Below are 18839 nucleotides of genomic sequence, written 5' to 3' on the forward strand. Positions count from 1 at the left end.
TAGGTCCAACCATGTTGCTGCAAATGGCATGACTTCATTCTTTTCTATGGTTGAATAATATTCTATTATGTGGAATACTATACCACTTCTTTATCTATTCATCTATTGAGGGACACTTAGGTTGCTTCCATAATTTGGCTATTGAAAATAGGTTACAATGAACATTGGGGTCCATGTCACACTTTGAATTAAAGGTTTTGTATTCTTTGGGTACCCAGCAGTGTGATTACTGGATCATAGGGTAGTTCACCAGTTTCCATTCCCACCAACAGTGCACAAGGGTACCTATTTTTCTACATCCTCACCAACACTTGTTATTTCTTGTGTTTTTGATTTTAGGCATTCTGCTAGATGTGAGGTTATATTTCATTGTTGATTTACATTTCCCTGACAATGAGTGACATTGAGCATCTGTCCAAATGTGTCTGTTGGCCATCTGTATTTCTTCTTTGGAGACATATCTGTTCACTCTTCTGCCCATTTTTAAATTGGATTATTTGAGTGTTGAGTTGTATCAGTTCTTTTATGTATTTTGGACACTAATCTTTTGTTGGATACATGAACTGCAAATATCTTTTCCATTCATTAGGTTGTCTCTAGTTTTGTTGGTTGTTTCCTTTGCTGTGCAGAAACGTTTTATTTTGATGTAGACCCAATAGTTTATTTTTGCTTCTGTTTTCTTTGCCTCAGGAGACACATCTAGAAAGATGCTGTTATGGTCAGTGTCAGAGAAATTACTATCTATGCTTCCTTCTATGATTTTTATGGTTTCAGGCCTCACATTTAGGTCTTTAGTCCATTTTTGGCATATGATGTGAGAAAGTGGTCCAGTTTCATTCTTTTGCATGTAGCTGTCCACTTTTCCCAACACTACTTGTTGAAGAGACTATCTTTTTCCTATTGTATATTCTTGTCTCCTTTGCTGAAGATTAAGTGACCATGTAATTGTGGGTTTACTTCTAGGCTTTCTATTCTGCTCTATTGATCTACAAGTCTATTTTTGTGTAAGTAACATACTGTTTTGATTACTTGTAATATAACTTGAAACCTGGAATTGTGATAACACCAGTTTTGTTTTTCTTTTTCAAGATTGCTTTGGCTATTTGGGTGGTTCCATACAAAGTTAAGGATTGTTTGTTCTAGTTCTGTGAAAAATGCTGTTGGTACTTGGCTAGGGATTACAATAAGTCCATAGATTACTTTGGGTAGTAGAGCCAGTTTGACAATATTTGTTCTTTCAATCCATAAGCATGGAATGTCTTACCATTTTTTTAGATCATCTTTAATTCTTTCAACAATTTTTTTTATAGTTTTCAGAATACAGGTCTTTTACCTCTTTAAGTTTATTCCTAGGTATTTTATTATTTTTGTAATTGTAAATGGGATTGTTTTCTTAATTTCTCTTTTTGCTTTTTAGAAATGCAATGGATTTCTCTACATGGGGATTTTCTATTCTATGAGTTTACTGAATTCATTTATCAGGTCTAGTAGTTTTTTGGTGTCATCCTTAAGGTTTTCTATATATAGTATCATCTCATCTGTGAATAGTGAAACTTTTACTTCTTCCTTACCAATTTGGAAGCCCTTTATTTCTTCCTCTTATCTGATTGCTATGGCTAGGACTCCCAGTACTATGCTGAATAAAAGTAGTGAGAATGGACATCTTGTCTTGTTTCTGATCTTAGGGGAAAAGCTCTCAGTTTTTCACCAATGAGTATAACATTAACTGTGGATTTCTCATATAAGGCCATTATTATGTTGAGGTATTTTCCCTCTAAACCAACTTTGTTGAGGATTTTATCATAGATGGATATTGTACTCTGTCAATACTCAATAGATACTCTGCATCTATTGAAATGATCATATGGTTTTTATCCTTTCTCTTAATAATGTGATATATTACACTGATTGATTTGCAAATACCGAACCACCCTTGCATTCCAAAAATAAATCCCATTGATCATAGTGAATGATTTTTTAATGTATTGATGGATTTGTCTTGCTAATATTTTGTTGAGGATTTTTGCATCTATGTTCACCAGAGATATTAGCCCGTAGTTCTTTTTGTTGTTTTGCCTTTATCTAGTTTTGGAACCAGGATAATGCTGACCTATTAGAATGAATTCAGGAGTGTTACTTCTTATTTTATTTTTTGGAAAAGTTTGAGAAGAATAGGTATTAGCTCTTCTCTAAATATATGATAGAATCACCTGTGAAGACATCTGGACTTTTTTGGTTGGGAGTTTTTTGATTACTGATTCAATTTCATTGCTGGTAATTGGTATGTTCAAATTTTCTATTTTTTCCTCTTTCAGTTTTGGTAGATTATATGTGTCTATGAATCTATCATCTCTTCTAGGTTGTCCAGCTTGTTGGCATATAATTTTTCATAATATTCTCTTATAATCCTTTGTATTTCTGTGGTATTAGTTACTTCTCTTTTCGTTCTGATTTTGAGTTGTTTTTTTTTTTTTAATGAGTCTGGCCAGCGATTGATCAATTTTGTTTACCTGTTCAGAGTTAATCCTAGTTTCATTGATCTCTTCTATTTTCTTTCTTTCTTGTTTCAATATCATTTATTTCTTCTCTAATCATTATTTCCTTTCTTCTGCTGGATTTGGGTCTCTTTCTTGTTTCAATATCATTTATTTCTTCTCTAATCATTATTTCCTTTCTTCTGCTGGATTTGGGTCTTGTTCTTCTTTTTCAACTCTTTTAGGTGTAAGGTTAGGTTGTTTGAAATTTTTCTTGCTTCTTGAGGTAGGCCTGTGTTGCTATACACATCCCTCTTACAATCACTTTTGCTGCATCTCAAAGATTTTGAATCATTGTGTTTTCATTTTCATTTGTCTCCATATATATATTTTTAAATTTCTTCTTTGATTTCTTGGTTGATCCATTCATTGTTTAGTTGCATATTATTTAACCTCTGTGAAGATGTGGTCTTCCCAGATTTTTTCCTTTTTATTTTATTTTTTTTTTAGATTTTTAAAATTTATTTATTTGACAGAGAGAGAGATGACAAGTGGGCAGAGAGGCAGGCAGAGACAGAGAGAAGGGGAAGCAGGTTCCCTGCTGAGCAGAGAGCCCGATGTAGGGCTCGATCCCAGGACCCTGGGATCATGACCTGAGCTGAAGGCAGAGGCCCTAACCCACTGAGCCACCCAGGTGCCCCCAGATTTTTTCTTTTAAGCTAAACAAATAATGTACATTCAAGCCCAGACTCATGTGAGGTTGGGTCAATGGTTTTTAAGCCTGTGGAGTCTTGTACCTTAATGAAGACTCAGGTTCTCAATATCTAAAACTGGCATAATAAAAACTGCTTACAGGGATGTTTCAAGGATTAAAGGGGATAGGAAATACAAAGTACAAACTGCACATTTGAGACATAGCAGGTGTTCAATAAAAGAGCTTCCTTCTCCATTCCTAATCCTCAATCCACAATTAAAAAGCTTCCTCTTTTGCTTATGCTAATTTCCTTATTCAGAAATAGCATTTCTCTTCAGCATAATTTTTCATGCATCTCTTAAGATAGATTTTCACATTCTGTTAATTTTCTATAAACTAATGTCATTTAAGACACTGGATCTTAGATTCGCCAGCTGTCTTGATTTATTTCTGTATGTTTCAAGTGTTTTTCTAAATTCAGTTCTTTGAAGACAAGAACAGTGGGCACATAATTTATGTTCAACACACTGATAAATGAAACAGTCCTCTCGCAAAACAAAGAGCAGTACACCAACACAGAGCACATGCCTATAGGAGGCTGACCAACAACTGAGAGCATGAAGGGGCCATGTGATTAATGCCGGGGGAAACAGAGAGGTGGTCAGGGGAAAACACAGATATATACATGTATATAAAAATTACATACTGTATGTACCACAGTATACAAACAATCAATCATAAATTCATAAAATAGGTACTGATTTTATCATTTTCCCTATAGTAGGCACTAGGTAAAACACTTACAGGAAGAATAAGTCACTGGAAATATATCCCATAATCATAGTATATTTAAACAAGACTTATAGATAGAAACATTCGACTCACAGTATAACAGTATCTTCCTTTGAGGTAATACAAAAAGGGTTCTTCAGGTAAAAATTGGATTGCTTTATCTAGATGTTCCTGAAAGAAAAATCAAAACAAATACCATCTCTCAGATTTCAGGCAGTGATGAATGGAAGTGTGCCTAGTCAATTCAAAGGGGCTTTACAGCGTTGTTTGGTCCTCTTCCTCAATCCTTAGCATTAATACAAGTAAGTCTTACCAATAATTCAATTTTCAGGAATGACTGCCCACAACTAGAACAAGACTGTGACTCTGAAACAATCTTGAGGGTTTTGAAGGGGCAGGGGGTGGGAGGTTGGGGGAACCAGGTGGTGGGTATTAAAGAGGGCACAGATTGCATGGAGCACTGGGTGTGGTGCAAAAACAAGGAATACTGTTATGCTGAAAATAAAAATTAAAATTAAAAAAAAGTAAAAAAAAAAGACTGTGACTATGATTTAATTAAGCAATGTGTAATTTAAAGCCAAATGTCAGTATAAAAATAGAAAGCATCCAAGTGACATTTTTGTCTGCCCATGTCTTGCCGAGCTAGTACTTACTATTGGGAAGCATCCTTGCAAATATCAAATAATGGGGATATAACGGGAGAAAGAACAGCAGAACTAGGTGATGAAGGGATCTACTCCCCTGACGTTATTGTAATGATTATAGGGAGCTGGAAGACAAACCCTGACCATTTATATTGAGCTATCAAAGCTACAGGCACATTATAGATGATGTACATGTACACTATCTGTTTTATTCACTCATCATGTTAAGTTTAAGCCTTCAATTGGATTCTACTTCTCCTGCCACATCAATATGCAAGAAATGTTAATTAGTCCCCATCATGTTGATGATATTGGTGCGTTCATGACCAAAAGACTAATCCTCAGTCTTTGAACAAGTAATACTCGTCTACTATGTGACTACTTTCAAGTTCCAGAATAATAATAATCTTCAAATTCCCAAGTAGTTTCATTCTTTTTTGTGTGGTATGATGTAAAGACTGTTACTTCATTTAAATAAAAAAGATAAATTCCTTGAGATTAATTCATTGAATTTGATTTATATCTTTTAAGGAAACAGATAGGTCCATTAAAATATTTTTAATACCAAGAAATACCTTGAAGCGATGTCCATAGTTGATTTTGTTTTGTAAGCCCTCAAACTCAGATACATAGCCACACAGAACTGCATACCTGAAAAGAATAAAAACAGTGGAGAGTGTGTGAACTTTTAACCAAATACCATCAAATATAACATTTAAAAAATATTTCTTGCATTTATTAATATTTGGCAGAAGTATTCATACAGATGCAAGGGCATCTTTATGAAAATAAAGTAAAATGAAATGAAAAAAAAAATAAAAATTAAAAAAAAAAAACACCTGACATGAACATGAGGCCAGTTTCCTCACCTATGGCAGGGGAAAATAACGCCATCTCACACATCCCGTACGTATGCCAGAACACCTCGAACACATAATTGCTTAGAATACTACCTGCCACATAGTGAGTTCTGAGAAACAGGAGTTGCTGCTATTACCAACACCAACTTCAAAGTCACAAAGAGGCTCTCTGAAGAAGTCTAGTTACACAGGTAATAAATTGAAAAATATATTGTATCATCATATCCCTGCTCCTCCTTAATAAAAATAAAAATAAAAATAAAAATTTCACAGCCTCCCTTAATGTCATTTGAAAACAAAAATAAATACCACGACTAAAACAAAATCAAAGGTAGTTTCAGAATACACTTTTCCGAAAAACTCCCCATGTCCTTCAATCCTTCCTTGGAAACAATGCAAACTAGAAGAGCGTTTCCCATGAATTGTTTACTTTTTTTTCCCACTGGGAATACAAAAGTTACTTCAATAATTATTTGACATAAATTGGGTGTGATACTTGTTCAGCAATTTGCTCGCTCCGAAATCTGGGGATGTATTACTCTTTATATCAGAGTGTTTCTGTCTGTTTCAAGTCTCCAGAGTATTTCAGAGTGTTTCTGTCTAAGGCAAAATATTCACTTACCTAAATATTTCAAGAGTACATATTAATTTTTACTTGTACTGTCATAATCGAAATCAAATATGTAATTTTGGGTGTTTATCTTGATCATTCCTGTATATTACCATAACTTTCAAGTACAAAAATGAAGTGAACAATTTTCTTAATTTGGAACAGTTAGACCCTTCCTGAACACAAAAGATGACATAATTCACATAACTTATAACACCAACAAAACAGTCACTTTACAGTTACGATTTGTTTGACCTCTGAATTTCCAGTTTCTATATAATCAACCAAATCTGCTATAGGAGAAACAAGAATGATGACTAAATCAACCTATCAAAAGTAATCTGAGAGCCTAACTAGATTAGGAGATACTACTACTCACAAATTCTATCATCAGACTACATTACACATAGCTCTCTGCACCCACCAGAGACCGAGCATGGAGGAAAAGTTTACCGGAGAAAGACTCAAGAGTTTCCTTTTAAAACTGCTACTGTGGGCACCTGGGTGGCCCAGTGGGTTAAGCCGCTGCCTTCGGCTCAGGTCATGATCTCGGGGTCCCCAGGGACTAATTAGTTAACATTTCTTGCATATTGATGTGGCAGGAGAAGTAGAATCCAATTGAAGGCTTAAACTTAACATGATGAGTGAATAAAACAGATAGTGTACATGTACATCATCTATAATGTGCCTGTAGCTTTGATAGCTCAATATAAATGGTCAGGGTTTGTCTTCCAGCTCCCTATAACCATTACAATAACGTCAGGGGAGTAGATCCCTTCATCACCTAGTTCTGCTGTTCTTTCTCCCTTATATCGAGCCCCGCATCAGGCTCTCTGCTCAGCAGGGAGCCTGCTTCCTCCTCTCTCTCTCTGCCTGCCTCTCTGCCTACTTGTGATCTCTCTCTGTCAAATAAATAAATAAAATCTTTAAAAAAAAATAAAATAAAACTGCTACTGTCACCTCCAGCCTCACCATCATCTTTTGAAATGCTCTCTGTCATTTTGTTCAGGGAGTTCCAGAAAGTGGAGCAGAATCCCATACATCTATTTCTCCCAATGCTCCCATTTTTTTATGGGCATTATCATTTTCTCATTCACTTGGACTTAAAACCTTAGGCCACTTAAAAAAAAAATAAGTTTTTATTTTAAAATAGCCTGAGATTTATAGGAAAGTTGCAGAGATGGTACAGAGAGTTCTCATATACCCATATTCTGTTTTCTCTCCTGTTTACATATTACTTTACATTTTTGTAATTTTTTTGGTACATTTTGTACTGTTTACATATTACAGTACATTTATCACAAGTCTACTAATTCTGTCAAGCAATACTGATACATAATTTTTACAATGTACCAATAGTAATACATTATTATTAATGAAACCCCAAGCTTTATTCAGATTCTCATGTTTTTCCCTAAGTTAAATATTGACACTTTTCTCTCCATCCCTCCTTCCACATTTATCCCTGTTAACTCACACCTGTGAAACACCTGTTTCACACCTGTGAAAATCTTTTTCAATTACTTTTTGAATTACTTTCGTCACTCATCATACATCCTCTTCTAGTTTTGTGTTACTTGCAACTTTATAAATGTACCTATTCTATCTTTACCCACTGACAAAATTATGGAACACACCAGTGTCTAAGATACAGACCTGGAACCCTAGAATCACCTCCAGATTGACAATGATGTTGCCAACAGTTATTCTGTTGAGTAGCTGAGGCTTGAACCCTTCTCTCTATGTGGGTAACCCAGAGACCTGCCCACATTTCTGCATCTTGTCCATAAGAACATTATAAGTAAACTTACATTAATGCCTTGCTTAAATCCAGATGTACCAGCTCAATTTCCCTACTCTATATGCTGGCAAAGAAATAAAAAACAAATCATGTCACATTTTTAGAAAAATCTGTTTGAACTTTCTCATCCAGAGATTTATATTTGCACTGGAATCAAAAGAAAAGAATCTATGTTCGCTGATCCAGAGTGCTGGGATCAATCATCTATTCCGTTAAACGTCAGCATCAGAACAACTCCATGCACAGCCCTAGGCATCGACACTGCTTTCTCAGTATGCTCTCTCCAAGCTACTCTGAGTGAGAAAAAAAGGGAAAAAAACCCTCTATGACTTATGCATATTTCATATAATGTATATATGCATATTTCATATAATGAACGCCATTATATGAAATATACACATTTCCCTTATAAATAATCAGTCTTAATGCTTCTCATAATCTTTTATGAAGTCTGTTTCTTTCTTTTTTTCCCCCTGAGCTGAGATCAAGAATCGGATGCTTAACTGACTGAGCCACCCAGGTACCCCTTGAAGTCTGTTTCTTCAAAGTCTTAAATATTGCTTATCTTCCTACATATTCTAAGTTCAAAGTTCACCTGACCTCAAAGGATCATCACTTTTTTTTTGGCAATCGGTTCCACTATGTCTCTGTGTGTTTGCGTGTTTTTGTTCTTTTATGCTGTTCATCTTTAAACATGTAATTTAAACCATCTCAAGTTGACAGGAACTCTGAAGAACGGTAATTCACAACATGGTCCATTACCTCCATCTAGAGGTCATTCTCACCGTAAATACTTTGACAAAATTTTCGATTTTCTTTGCATTGATATTGAATATATCTTTAATAAATGACCAACATTCCTACTTTAACTACTAAAATTACCCCATTAGTTTCCCTGCATACTTCTTAATCAGCACAAATGCTATTTACACTGTAGGAAAGCAGTAGAAAAATAATGTAAAAGGAAAAAATACTGAGTATCTAGGAGTAAGAGATCTGATTGTTGTTTTTTTATTTATTGTGTGACTCTTGCTTACTAATCAGCATATACCCCCCACAACAGACGCCCTAAACACACTACCTGGCTCCTCCTTATCTATAAAGTGGAAACAGGTTGCTCTGTGACTCCTGTGCTGTAAACATTTGGATATAATTTGTGAACAGTAGAGCACAACAAATATGTAAGACATTAGTTGTAATTAAGGTCAGGCCTATTGGGCTAACAAACTAAATCCTCAGTGATTTTACTCTCTTGGTTCTAGAAGTATTTTAGACTGGGTACAACAAAAACAACAGAATTTGCAGCAAACAATTTAGGCTTTGGGGTCAGACAGTGAAGGTTGCAACTATTCAACTTCATTGCTGTGCACAAATTCATAGGTATGGCTGTGAGCCAATCAAACTATTTACGAAAATAGGCAGTCGGCCCCAGGATGTACTTTGTCATTTACACTGAATGAATGAGAAAATGTCTCAACACCCCAAAAAAGACTTTTTTATGATATTTTTATTACAATTAATTATGGAATCAGTTAACCTAAATTTTAACCACTGCTTCTCAAGTCAAACTTTTAATTTCTTTTATCATTACCCTAAGCCTCTACTATTTAATTGAATGAAAACTCTTGTATTCACTACATACAATATAATATATTCGAAGAACTAAGATACAATTGACATTTGAATTTATCAAATTTTACTAACTGATTAGATTTTAACTTTTTAAAAAATTTAAAACTGATACTGAACATGACATGTGCAAAACAGTTGGATGACTACTCAGTGTGTGTGTGTGAGTGTGTGTATAAGATTTAAACTTGGAGTCAAATACCATAGTTATAAACAAGGCAATCTGTTCACAACAAAAAGTGAAATAAGATGAACAAAAGCAAAGAAGCCAGACTAGTGTGCGGCAGACCAGGTAGACTATGAGGGCAGAGTTACGGATAATTTCTTCTTACAAGATAGATTTCAAGGTACTTATGTAGCCCCCAGGGAAGACTTCTGAAAATTCCTCTAGGAAAATGTGAAGCTTACATAGATAAATGCCCTCAAGTTGAGGACTGAAATCCACTCTATATTTTAAGTGTGATTTTTCATGGATGCAGATCTGTATGTGGGAGAAGGAAAAGGACAACAGAGGAAGAGCAATGCAGCGGGAGGGAGAGGAGGAGAAGCTCAGAGTTCAGAGTAAGTAGGGCTTCGGGGTTCTTTCTTCATCTAAACCTCGTCAACCAGCTCCCAAACCTCCAGTATCAAAGGAGATGAAGAGTGTGTCTTGATCAATACAAATTCATTACAGTTACGACTAAAGGTAGAAGAACAGAAGTACCTCAATGCATTCCTCTGTTCATTTATTAATACTGATGTGCACATTAGATGAGAAGGTCTGTTTGGCTGTAGAAATGATAGCCAGGACCCTTACTTACTGGGAAAATGATCTTAAAGATATGTACCAGGAAGTTAACTGCAAAACTGCCTTTCTGCTAGAGTTGCGGCAGAGGGACCAGGGGCATAAAACAATACTTCACTTTAGGTGCTCCAATTCCTAAAGCCAGAAGCTCTACTGCCCGTGCATGACACCTTAAGGAAATGACTGACAGGCTCTGCTGGGCTCAGCCCTGCGCCCTTCTCCAGGCTATAGAAGAGAAGATAAGGGAGAGTTCTTGCAGATGGGCGGAGAGTGGGCTCTGACTCCCACCTTTTCATGGAAGGGGGCAGGAGAGGCTTGCACCTCATCTTAAGCCAAGTGAGAGCAGATCAAAAGACCTGTTTTTACTTTGGCCTGTGTCCCTTAGGGGACATAAAAAATGTCCTTGACTCCTAAGCAGAGAAGCTTAAAGATGAGCGTGTGGGTGGAGCTCCCCCTGCTGGTGGCGGAGTAAAGAAACAGCTCTGCTTTGAGAAAATGGGTCTGCATTTCAGTTAGCCAGTGGAATGAAAATGAATTTCCCGTGGGACAAATGTGGACCTGCAGAAAGGGAGCCATTGTGAGAGAGATATTGCCTAAAAGTGCTCCAGAAGAATAAAAATAATCCCAAAGAATGGTAGGTTTCTGGAAACCTAGGTCTGAGAGAAGGATCGTAAATTAACTTACTATTGTTATCTTCCTAGCGCCTGAAGTACCTGTATTGCTGTAAGGAACTAAAAGATGTAAAAATGCAACCACACGGGTGCCTGGGTGGTTTGATGGGTGAAGCATCTCCTTTCCGTTCAAGTTGTGATCTTGGAGTCTTGGGATCCCTGCTCATCAGGGAGTTTCCTCTGCCCCTCACCCTGCTCATGCTCTCTCTCTCTCTCTCAAATAAGTAAAAAAATAAAATCTTAAAGAAAAATGCAACCAAAGAGTGTTAATTTAACACAATATATTTCTTATTTGTGTTTTATAATTCTAAACATACAAAGGATCCAAGAATAATTCTTGGATTCTTGCATTCAAGAATAAATTTGTTTCCCCAAGGATATTCACCTATCCAATGAATTAAATTCCCTTTGTTTGAGCTTTCCTATATTCTTTATATTAAAAATGGCTCCTCTTTGACATGTAGAATTTGTATACATGGACTCATTAAGGTAAAGGAAATGAGTGACAGTCTTTTATTCTTTGAAGCACTCTTCCTACATTTCATTTAGAAACATGGTATCAATTCAATATTTATTTTCAAACAAAACATTAAATTATATTTAATTAGAATTTATCACATTCAAAGGCACTGCACTTGGTTGATTCACCTATGAAATCTTCAGTGAAAATTTACTTTGAATATATTAAAATACATATACTATAAAATACATGAGAATAAGAATAGTTACTGTGCTATCTACTAAATATATTTTTCAGTGAATGTGACAGGTGAAACAGGTCAATAATATCTTAAAAATCAATTGTAGCTTACATAGAGGCATATGAAGGTTTAAAAAGACTATAGAAGTTCTATGTACTTACCACAGATGACAATGTCCATTCGTGGGTGCTCTAGTGATAGCTCTCTCCCCTAATGTCTTTCCTGAAAGACAAATGTACTTACAGTTAGTACTTTCACATGAGCTGGTGGACGAGTGGAATATTGAATTAAGTCAGTGGTTCCAAAAATATGGTCCCAAGACTGGAAGTATCGCCTGGGAACTTGTTAGAAAAGTGAATCTGGGGGGCACCTGGGTGGCTCAGTGGGTTAAGCCGCTGCTTTCAGCTCAGGTCATGATCTCAGGGTCCTGGGATCGAGTCCCGCATCGGGCTCTCTGCTCAGCAGGAAGCCTGCTTCCCTCTCTCTCTGCCTACTGTGATCTCTCTCTGTCAAATAAACAAATAAATAAATAAATAAAATTAAAAAAAAAAAAAGAAAAGAAAAGTGAATCTGGGACTACAAGGGAGAACTCATTCCCTAACAAAGTCTGGGCTCAGCAATCTGTCTTAACTAGCCTCTAGAGATTCTGCTGTATGCTCAAGTTTAGGTCCACTGGACTAAGTGACGAAACCAAGTGTAAGAAAAGTCATTTGATCATTATTTGAAAGCAAAGAAAATGGATGCAGAAACTAAAAGCAAGATGAAGAAAGAGAGAGCGAGGCAGAGGACAGCGTGCTAACTCCATCTAAAGGGAAGGCCTCCCAGGGAACAGGCTCTTACATAAATAATCATTCCAAATCATTTCCCTTAGTTTTAGGATTACTTTTCATAATGTCATAATTACTTTGGATAGAGGTTTGTCTATTGGCCCAAAAAGTCAAAACATTTGTTACAAAACTGAACATTCTGAAAATTCTTCTCTAAAAGGGGCTGCTTTGTCTTGTGCCATCTCCTTTTCTCCTGATCCATGTTTTTGCTGTCGTCTTGAAGAGAATATCCAGGGATCTACAAAATGCTCTTCCAAATAAGTGGTTGAGTTAATCTTTATAAATAAGGATCTTTTATTCTAAAACCATTCTATCTGTTAATATGTTAAGGTGGTACACTCTGTATTTGATAGCTCTATCCATGAAGAAAACCATCCTGTGTAGAAATCTACCAAAACCAGAAAAAATTACAAAGTGAAGTGTTTTAATACTGACATTGAATCGTAGACATATATTAAAAGAGTAATTTTTAAATAAATGATTGAAAACCAGTTTTAAACGTACATTTAAATATTAGAAACAAAATCAATATTTTACCTCCTTGGCCAAATGAGCAAAAATAGCTTTGAGTCCACAACCACAAGCCTGAAATAGAGTCCCTTACCCTGAGACTAGGAAAGGATGCTCGGTAGTAGGCAGGAGGGTTCTGGAGCCTCACTGATCCAACGGAAGTCGGATAGGAAAGCTGTTTTCCTTAGGACATCATACTTTGTGATCTATTTGAGACACTTACATTGCTCTTTTAATTCTGGCAATTATAATAATGTTCCTTTAGATAAAAGATTCATATTTTGTTTGGAAGACAAATTATGATCAGAGTACTTCAAAAGAGGCCTGTGTAAGGCTCCACCCCAGCGAGAGGGTGTGGAAAGAATTCTGCACTCCTGGGCCATCACATTTTCCCCTGGCACAACAACTTTATTTTTTATTTATTTTTAAGTGTTTATTTATTTATTTGACAGAGAGGGAGAAAGCACAAGTAAGCGGGGTGGGGGGGCAGGAAGAGGGAGAGGGAGAAGCAGACTCCCCACTGAGCAAGGAGCCCCATGCAAGACTTGATTCCAGGACCTTGGGATCATGATCTGACCCAAAAGCAAACTCTTAACCGACTAAGTCACTCAGGCAACACCTCCCGTACCATTTTTTAAAAAAAATTTAACTACTCTATTATAGAGAATAACATTCAGTACTTCCTCTTCCCTCATGCGGAGCTCCAGTGTCCTCCAACGCTGGTCTCAGCTCAAGCCTATTTTTGTCATTGTCTTTCCCAGGTACTCACTGCCTGAACCCTTCACATGATGGGCTGCCTCGATGTTGATCTTCCTTAATGCAGCATCACCTTAATCACGTTCACCTCCCTCTTCTCTCCCTTCTCTCTCACCCTCCACCCCTCATTTTAACATTGTTCCTGGACACAGTAATTTCCAATAAATACTTCTTAAATGGAGAGGAAAAAGAATTATTTTTTAATAAATTTCAGTATCTGAATGAATGCATTTGAGGCTTTCACTCCTTTTCCATGACATCATAAATGTTTCTTTTTAAAATAGATCCTATTCCAATCTATGTTCCATTTTTTCCCCCAATTTCCTCCAGCCCATTACTTTTTCCATTTTTACCACCTCATTCATTAATTCAATTAAACTTCTACTACATTTAAGAATAGAGATCCCAAGTAATTTCACCTATGAGAGACCCTTACTTCCCTAGGAAAGCCTTCCCTGCCTCGACCCCCAGCCCCTGCCATCATATCCTTGCTGTTATTACTCTTAAAGTCCTGCATTCGCTTTCCTCACAATGGCTTTCCATCTGTTTCCTTTTATGTACAGTTAGTTATTTCAATAATACTGCTTCCCCAACAAAGCCATCGGCTCATCTAGGGTCTGAGAACATGTGATTTTGCTATCATTTCTACCTCCTATCACACACAGGAGGAATCTCAATGCCCAGGGTAGGGCAAGTGCATACAGGAAATAAATAAGTATCTGATACTGATGAATGCTGAAATAGTTTACATGGGATATCCTGTGACTTTCTCAGTAGATACAAACACAAATCAGTTTTTTTCTCTTTGTGCAAAAGTCACTGGAGGAGGAAATCTACAAGTGGAAGGAATGAAATTACAAGGAGTTTGAAGATACTACCTTCTTAGAAATTAAAATGACAGTGAATGAGATTGGAATGAGGTCTGTGGTATCATTATGCTTTGCTGTTTCTTCCTTATGCTATCTTAGAGGAAGAAAGGTTCGAAAAGAGGAGGTTTTGGGGGCGCCTGGGTGGCTCAGTGGTTTGGGCTACTGCCTTCCGCTCGGGTCATGATCTCAGGGTCCTGGGATCGAGCCCCGCATCGGGCTCCCTGCTCCGCAGGAAGCCTGCTTCCCTCTCTCTCTCTCTCTCTCTCTCTGCCTGCCTCTCTGCCTACTTGTGATCTCTGTCTGTCAAATAAATAAATAAAATCTTTAAAAAAAAAAAAAAGAGGAGGTTTGGAATAAAAGAAGAATTAAAGAAATTCTAATGTCAGATTACTATGCTGAAGCTCAGAGAAATGGCAACTACAGGGTTTTTTGCAAGAAAGGGTTTTGATATTTAATGAGAGTCAAAGTGAGATATATATATTTATGTTATTTATATATATCTAAATATATATTTATGTATATTTACATATATTATATGTTTATATACTTTTATTTATATATTTATTATTTATATATATAAATATTTGACATCCCTGCTGTTTTTCTTTTGTTGTTACTATGGAAAATTTCAAAAATATGCAAAAAAGTATAAAGTACAGTATAATAAACAATCAGGTACTGTATGCCTTAGCATAAACGATGATCAACTCAAGGTTAATCTTGTTTTATCAAGATGAACTTTGTAAAAAAAGCACTGAAAAAAAACCTGAAGTTCTACCTTACAGTAATCAGGGAGGGTTATTTTAATTGTACTGAAGACAACTATCCTCTGCCTCTTTTCCTCCTCAAATATTACCTCTGAACATTTTGTCTTTCTGTGATTTTATAAACTTTATTATCTGAAATTTGAGTTTTTCAGTTGCCTATTCTAATATGCTCAAACATTTAAAAAATATATATACTTTAGCCCTAAAAAACCCTTTCTGTCAGGGCTGGGTAGCTCAGTGGGTTAAAGCCTCTGTCTTCAGCTCAGGTCATGATCTCAGGGTCCTGGGATCAAGCCCTGCATCGGGCTCTCTGCTCAGTGGAGAGCCTGTTTCCTCCTCTCTCTCTCTCTCTCTCTGCCTGCCTCTTTGCCTACATGTGATCTCTGTCAAATAAATAAATAAAATCTTAAAAAAAAAAAAAAAACCCTTTCTGTCCCTAGACTATGTATATTTTTCAGTACTAGGATATATTAAAATAAATTAAACATATTGGTTCTAGCTTAGGTGATTTAAATTTGATTAACATTCATTAATGGGTTATTATAGATAATGACTGTCATTTGAGGATAATCAATCTTTACAAAATACTTACCGATATTAGCATAATGTTTTTTTTCTTGTGTGTTAGTAGATAGCTCATACATGTCTCCATAAGCACGAGCTAACCGCCATATAAACTCTATTTCATCTCTAAACTGAAAAGATAGAACTGTATATTAGATTATACTCAGTAACTTGACAAGACTAGAAGTGTTTTCCTCTGCAACTTTTAAAAAAGTAGGCAGGTGAACTGACATTTATGGATGACTGAATCTATTCATGTGCATACAACATTTTCAATTCAAATATTCATGGCTACAAAATGTGATTTAATATAGTGTTGCCTTTGGATCTTAAAACTAAGGAGGGTTATGGAGACACTAGCTCTACACCAACAAGGGAGAGAGAAGGGCCAGGCGCCAGACTCGGTGAGTTCTCCGGGGATGATAGTATCCTCTTTTTATTTTCCTTTCTGAGTTATCTACCTTCAATATAATGCCCCAGAAAGCATTACAAATCACATATACTCAAAAGAGCAGGCGTATTTTTAACCTAAATTGCCTACAAATACAATCACAATCTTTGTGCTTGGAGTTGCTAAGTCCTCAGACAAAGGATTTGAGACTAAAACTGCTCACAGTGAAGACGTCCTCCCTCCGTACCCCCTCCTTCCCCCCTTCCTTCCTTCTTTCTCTTTGGTGGTAGTAGTGGGAGGAAAGGGCTTTTTCAACTCAGCCCAACGTTAATTATTGAAAAATGTCCATTAGTAGAAACATGCTGAAACTGATGGTTGTTACACTAGTAACTCTTAAGACAGAAAACTTAAAATTGTAGCTTTCCTGCCCCAACAGAAGCAGTAGGTCATATTCTTTATGTTATAAAGTACATATCAAATATGGCAAATTAATAAGAATCAAATAAAAATAGGTGTGTACAATCTTATATTAGAGCCTCATAAACTCTTATAATTTAGTTTTTAAAAGTTTCAGTTAGATTATAGAAAAATTTTGCATCAACCATTTAGGTAACACAATTGTTACAGTCATAACAGGAATGGGATTGCAGGTAAAATTAAAAATCAAAATTATACAAACGTTATTGTCTCATATCTCTTACCTTTTCTTTGTGATCACAAAGTAGTTCAAAACTCTCCAACTTGCTACATTCTTTCATACGTAAATTATCAGCCTTCTGAAGAAGGACATCTAAATTTAACTCCTCTATGTGTGTGTTAAATGCCTTAGCGACTGGAAAACTCTGTTCTTCTGTGTCAGTATTAGCTGTAATATACCTAAAATTCAGAAATAATAATGATCAAATCTCTTGAAAGTTATATTATAATAGCCAGAGTGATTCTTTTAAAATACAAGCCAGTAGGCTATGAATACCAGAACAGATGCGTGACTGATGAAATAAAAGAGGCATGAAGCAGATCGGTACACATAGGGAGCTGTGGTGCGTGATGGAGTTGGCCTGTCAGATCACTGGAAAAGGAAGGGAAGGGCCAGGAAAAAAAATGGCTATGCCTATGGAAAACAATGAAACTGAATCTCTACAATATAATATTATAAAATTAACTCTGGATGATAAAAGGAATTAAGTGTTAAAAATAATTTTCTAAACTCTAAGTAGAAATTATAGGTGAATATCTCTCAGTCTTAGAAGTAAAAAGTTTTTTTTTCTTTTCCTTTCTTTTTTTTTTTTAAAGATTTTATTTATTTATTTGTCAGAGAGAGAGCGCACACAAGCAGGGGGAGCAGCACGCAGAGGGAGGAACAGGATCCTTGCTGAGCAAGGAGCCCAATGTGGGACCCGAACCCAGGACTCTGGGTCATGACCTGAGCCTAAGGCCAATGTTTAACCGAATGAGTCACCCAGGTGTCCCAAAGCAAAAAATGTTCTTAACCAAGATATGAAAGAATTAGCTATAAATGATTAATTATGAGTGCCTAATCAGCTTAGTTATATTAAAATGAAAAAACTGCTGCTAATCAAAAGACAATTTCAAAAATATAAGAACATAAATTAAAAACCAGGAATAGATGTTTTGCAACATATCCATGTGGAGAACACTGATATCAAGAACATATAAATGCTTTTCTAAAATTAGATAATAAAAGATGCAGTGAAGTCAATAGAAATATGCTTGTTAGATACAGACTTTCCCAAATAAGAAAATACATATAGTCAATAAACATAAGAAATGATGTTCAATGTTCACTAGCAAACAGAGAAATACAAATAAAGACCACAGGGAGATATTATGTAAAAAGTCTGATAATATCAAATGCTGGGCATGAAGTCAATCCATAGGATCCGATGTGCATGCAAACTGGTGAACCCAGCTGGGAAAGCACTCTGGAGTTATCTTGTAATCATGAATTTTTCACATGCCCTAGGACCCAGTAATCTGGTCTCCTGCATATGTGCAAAAAAAGATGTATAATAGAGAGCAATACTTTCGAACACCAGGAAACAACCTAAATGCCCATCAAAGAGTGAATGAATATTATACAACAGTCAAAATGAAAGAGATACAGTGATGAGCAAAATATGAAGGAATCTTGACAAACTTATTATTAAGTGGAAAAATAAGCTCTTAAAACTATATACAACACAATCCCCTTTCCATAAAAACAATCAAAATTAAACGTGTATCTTAAGGAACATACACACACCTGCAATGAAATGATATTATTAAAAAAAAGAAGGAATGAACAATATAGATTATACATTCAGGGTAATTGTTACCTTCAGATGAGGGAAGGCAAGGGGAGCCAAATGGTTTGATGAAGATTATTGTCTAGGTCCCATCTTTTGTTTTAGGAGGTAGTTTCATGGATGCTTTTACATTATTCACAATAACTAACTAAATGACTAAAAGTGACACATGCATGGACCAGTCCTTAG

At 36.0% G+C, this 18839-nt stretch overlaps 1 protein-coding gene across 9 annotated transcripts in view; it reads right to left on the minus strand.

The window, feature by feature from the left end:
* Positions 1 to 18839, minus strand: part of RMDN2 (regulator of microtubule dynamics 2) — a 73154-nt gene that overhangs the window by 22735 nt on the left and 31580 nt on the right. For all 9 annotated transcript variants that reach the window (XM_045079223.1, XM_045079226.1, XM_045079220.1 and 6 more), the window contains 5 exons: positions 17046 to 17220; positions 15982 to 16084; positions 11822 to 11882; positions 5180 to 5255; positions 4054 to 4131 (listed from right to left, as the gene is read on the minus strand). In XM_045079223.1, coding sequence (XP_044935158.1) covers positions 4054 to 4131; positions 5180 to 5255; positions 11822 to 11882; positions 15982 to 16084; positions 17046 to 17220 — 493 coding nt within the window. The remainder of the gene's footprint in view (positions 1 to 4053; positions 4132 to 5179; positions 5256 to 11821; positions 11883 to 15981; positions 16085 to 17045; positions 17221 to 18839) is intronic.

This window comes from Mustela putorius, unplaced genomic scaffold (assembly GCF_011764305.1).
Source record: "Mustela putorius furo isolate JIRA1106 unplaced genomic scaffold, ASM1176430v1.1 tig00000281_pilon_pilon_pilon, whole genome shotgun sequence".
Lineage (NCBI taxonomy): Eukaryota > Metazoa > Chordata > Mammalia > Carnivora > Mustelidae > Mustela > Mustela putorius.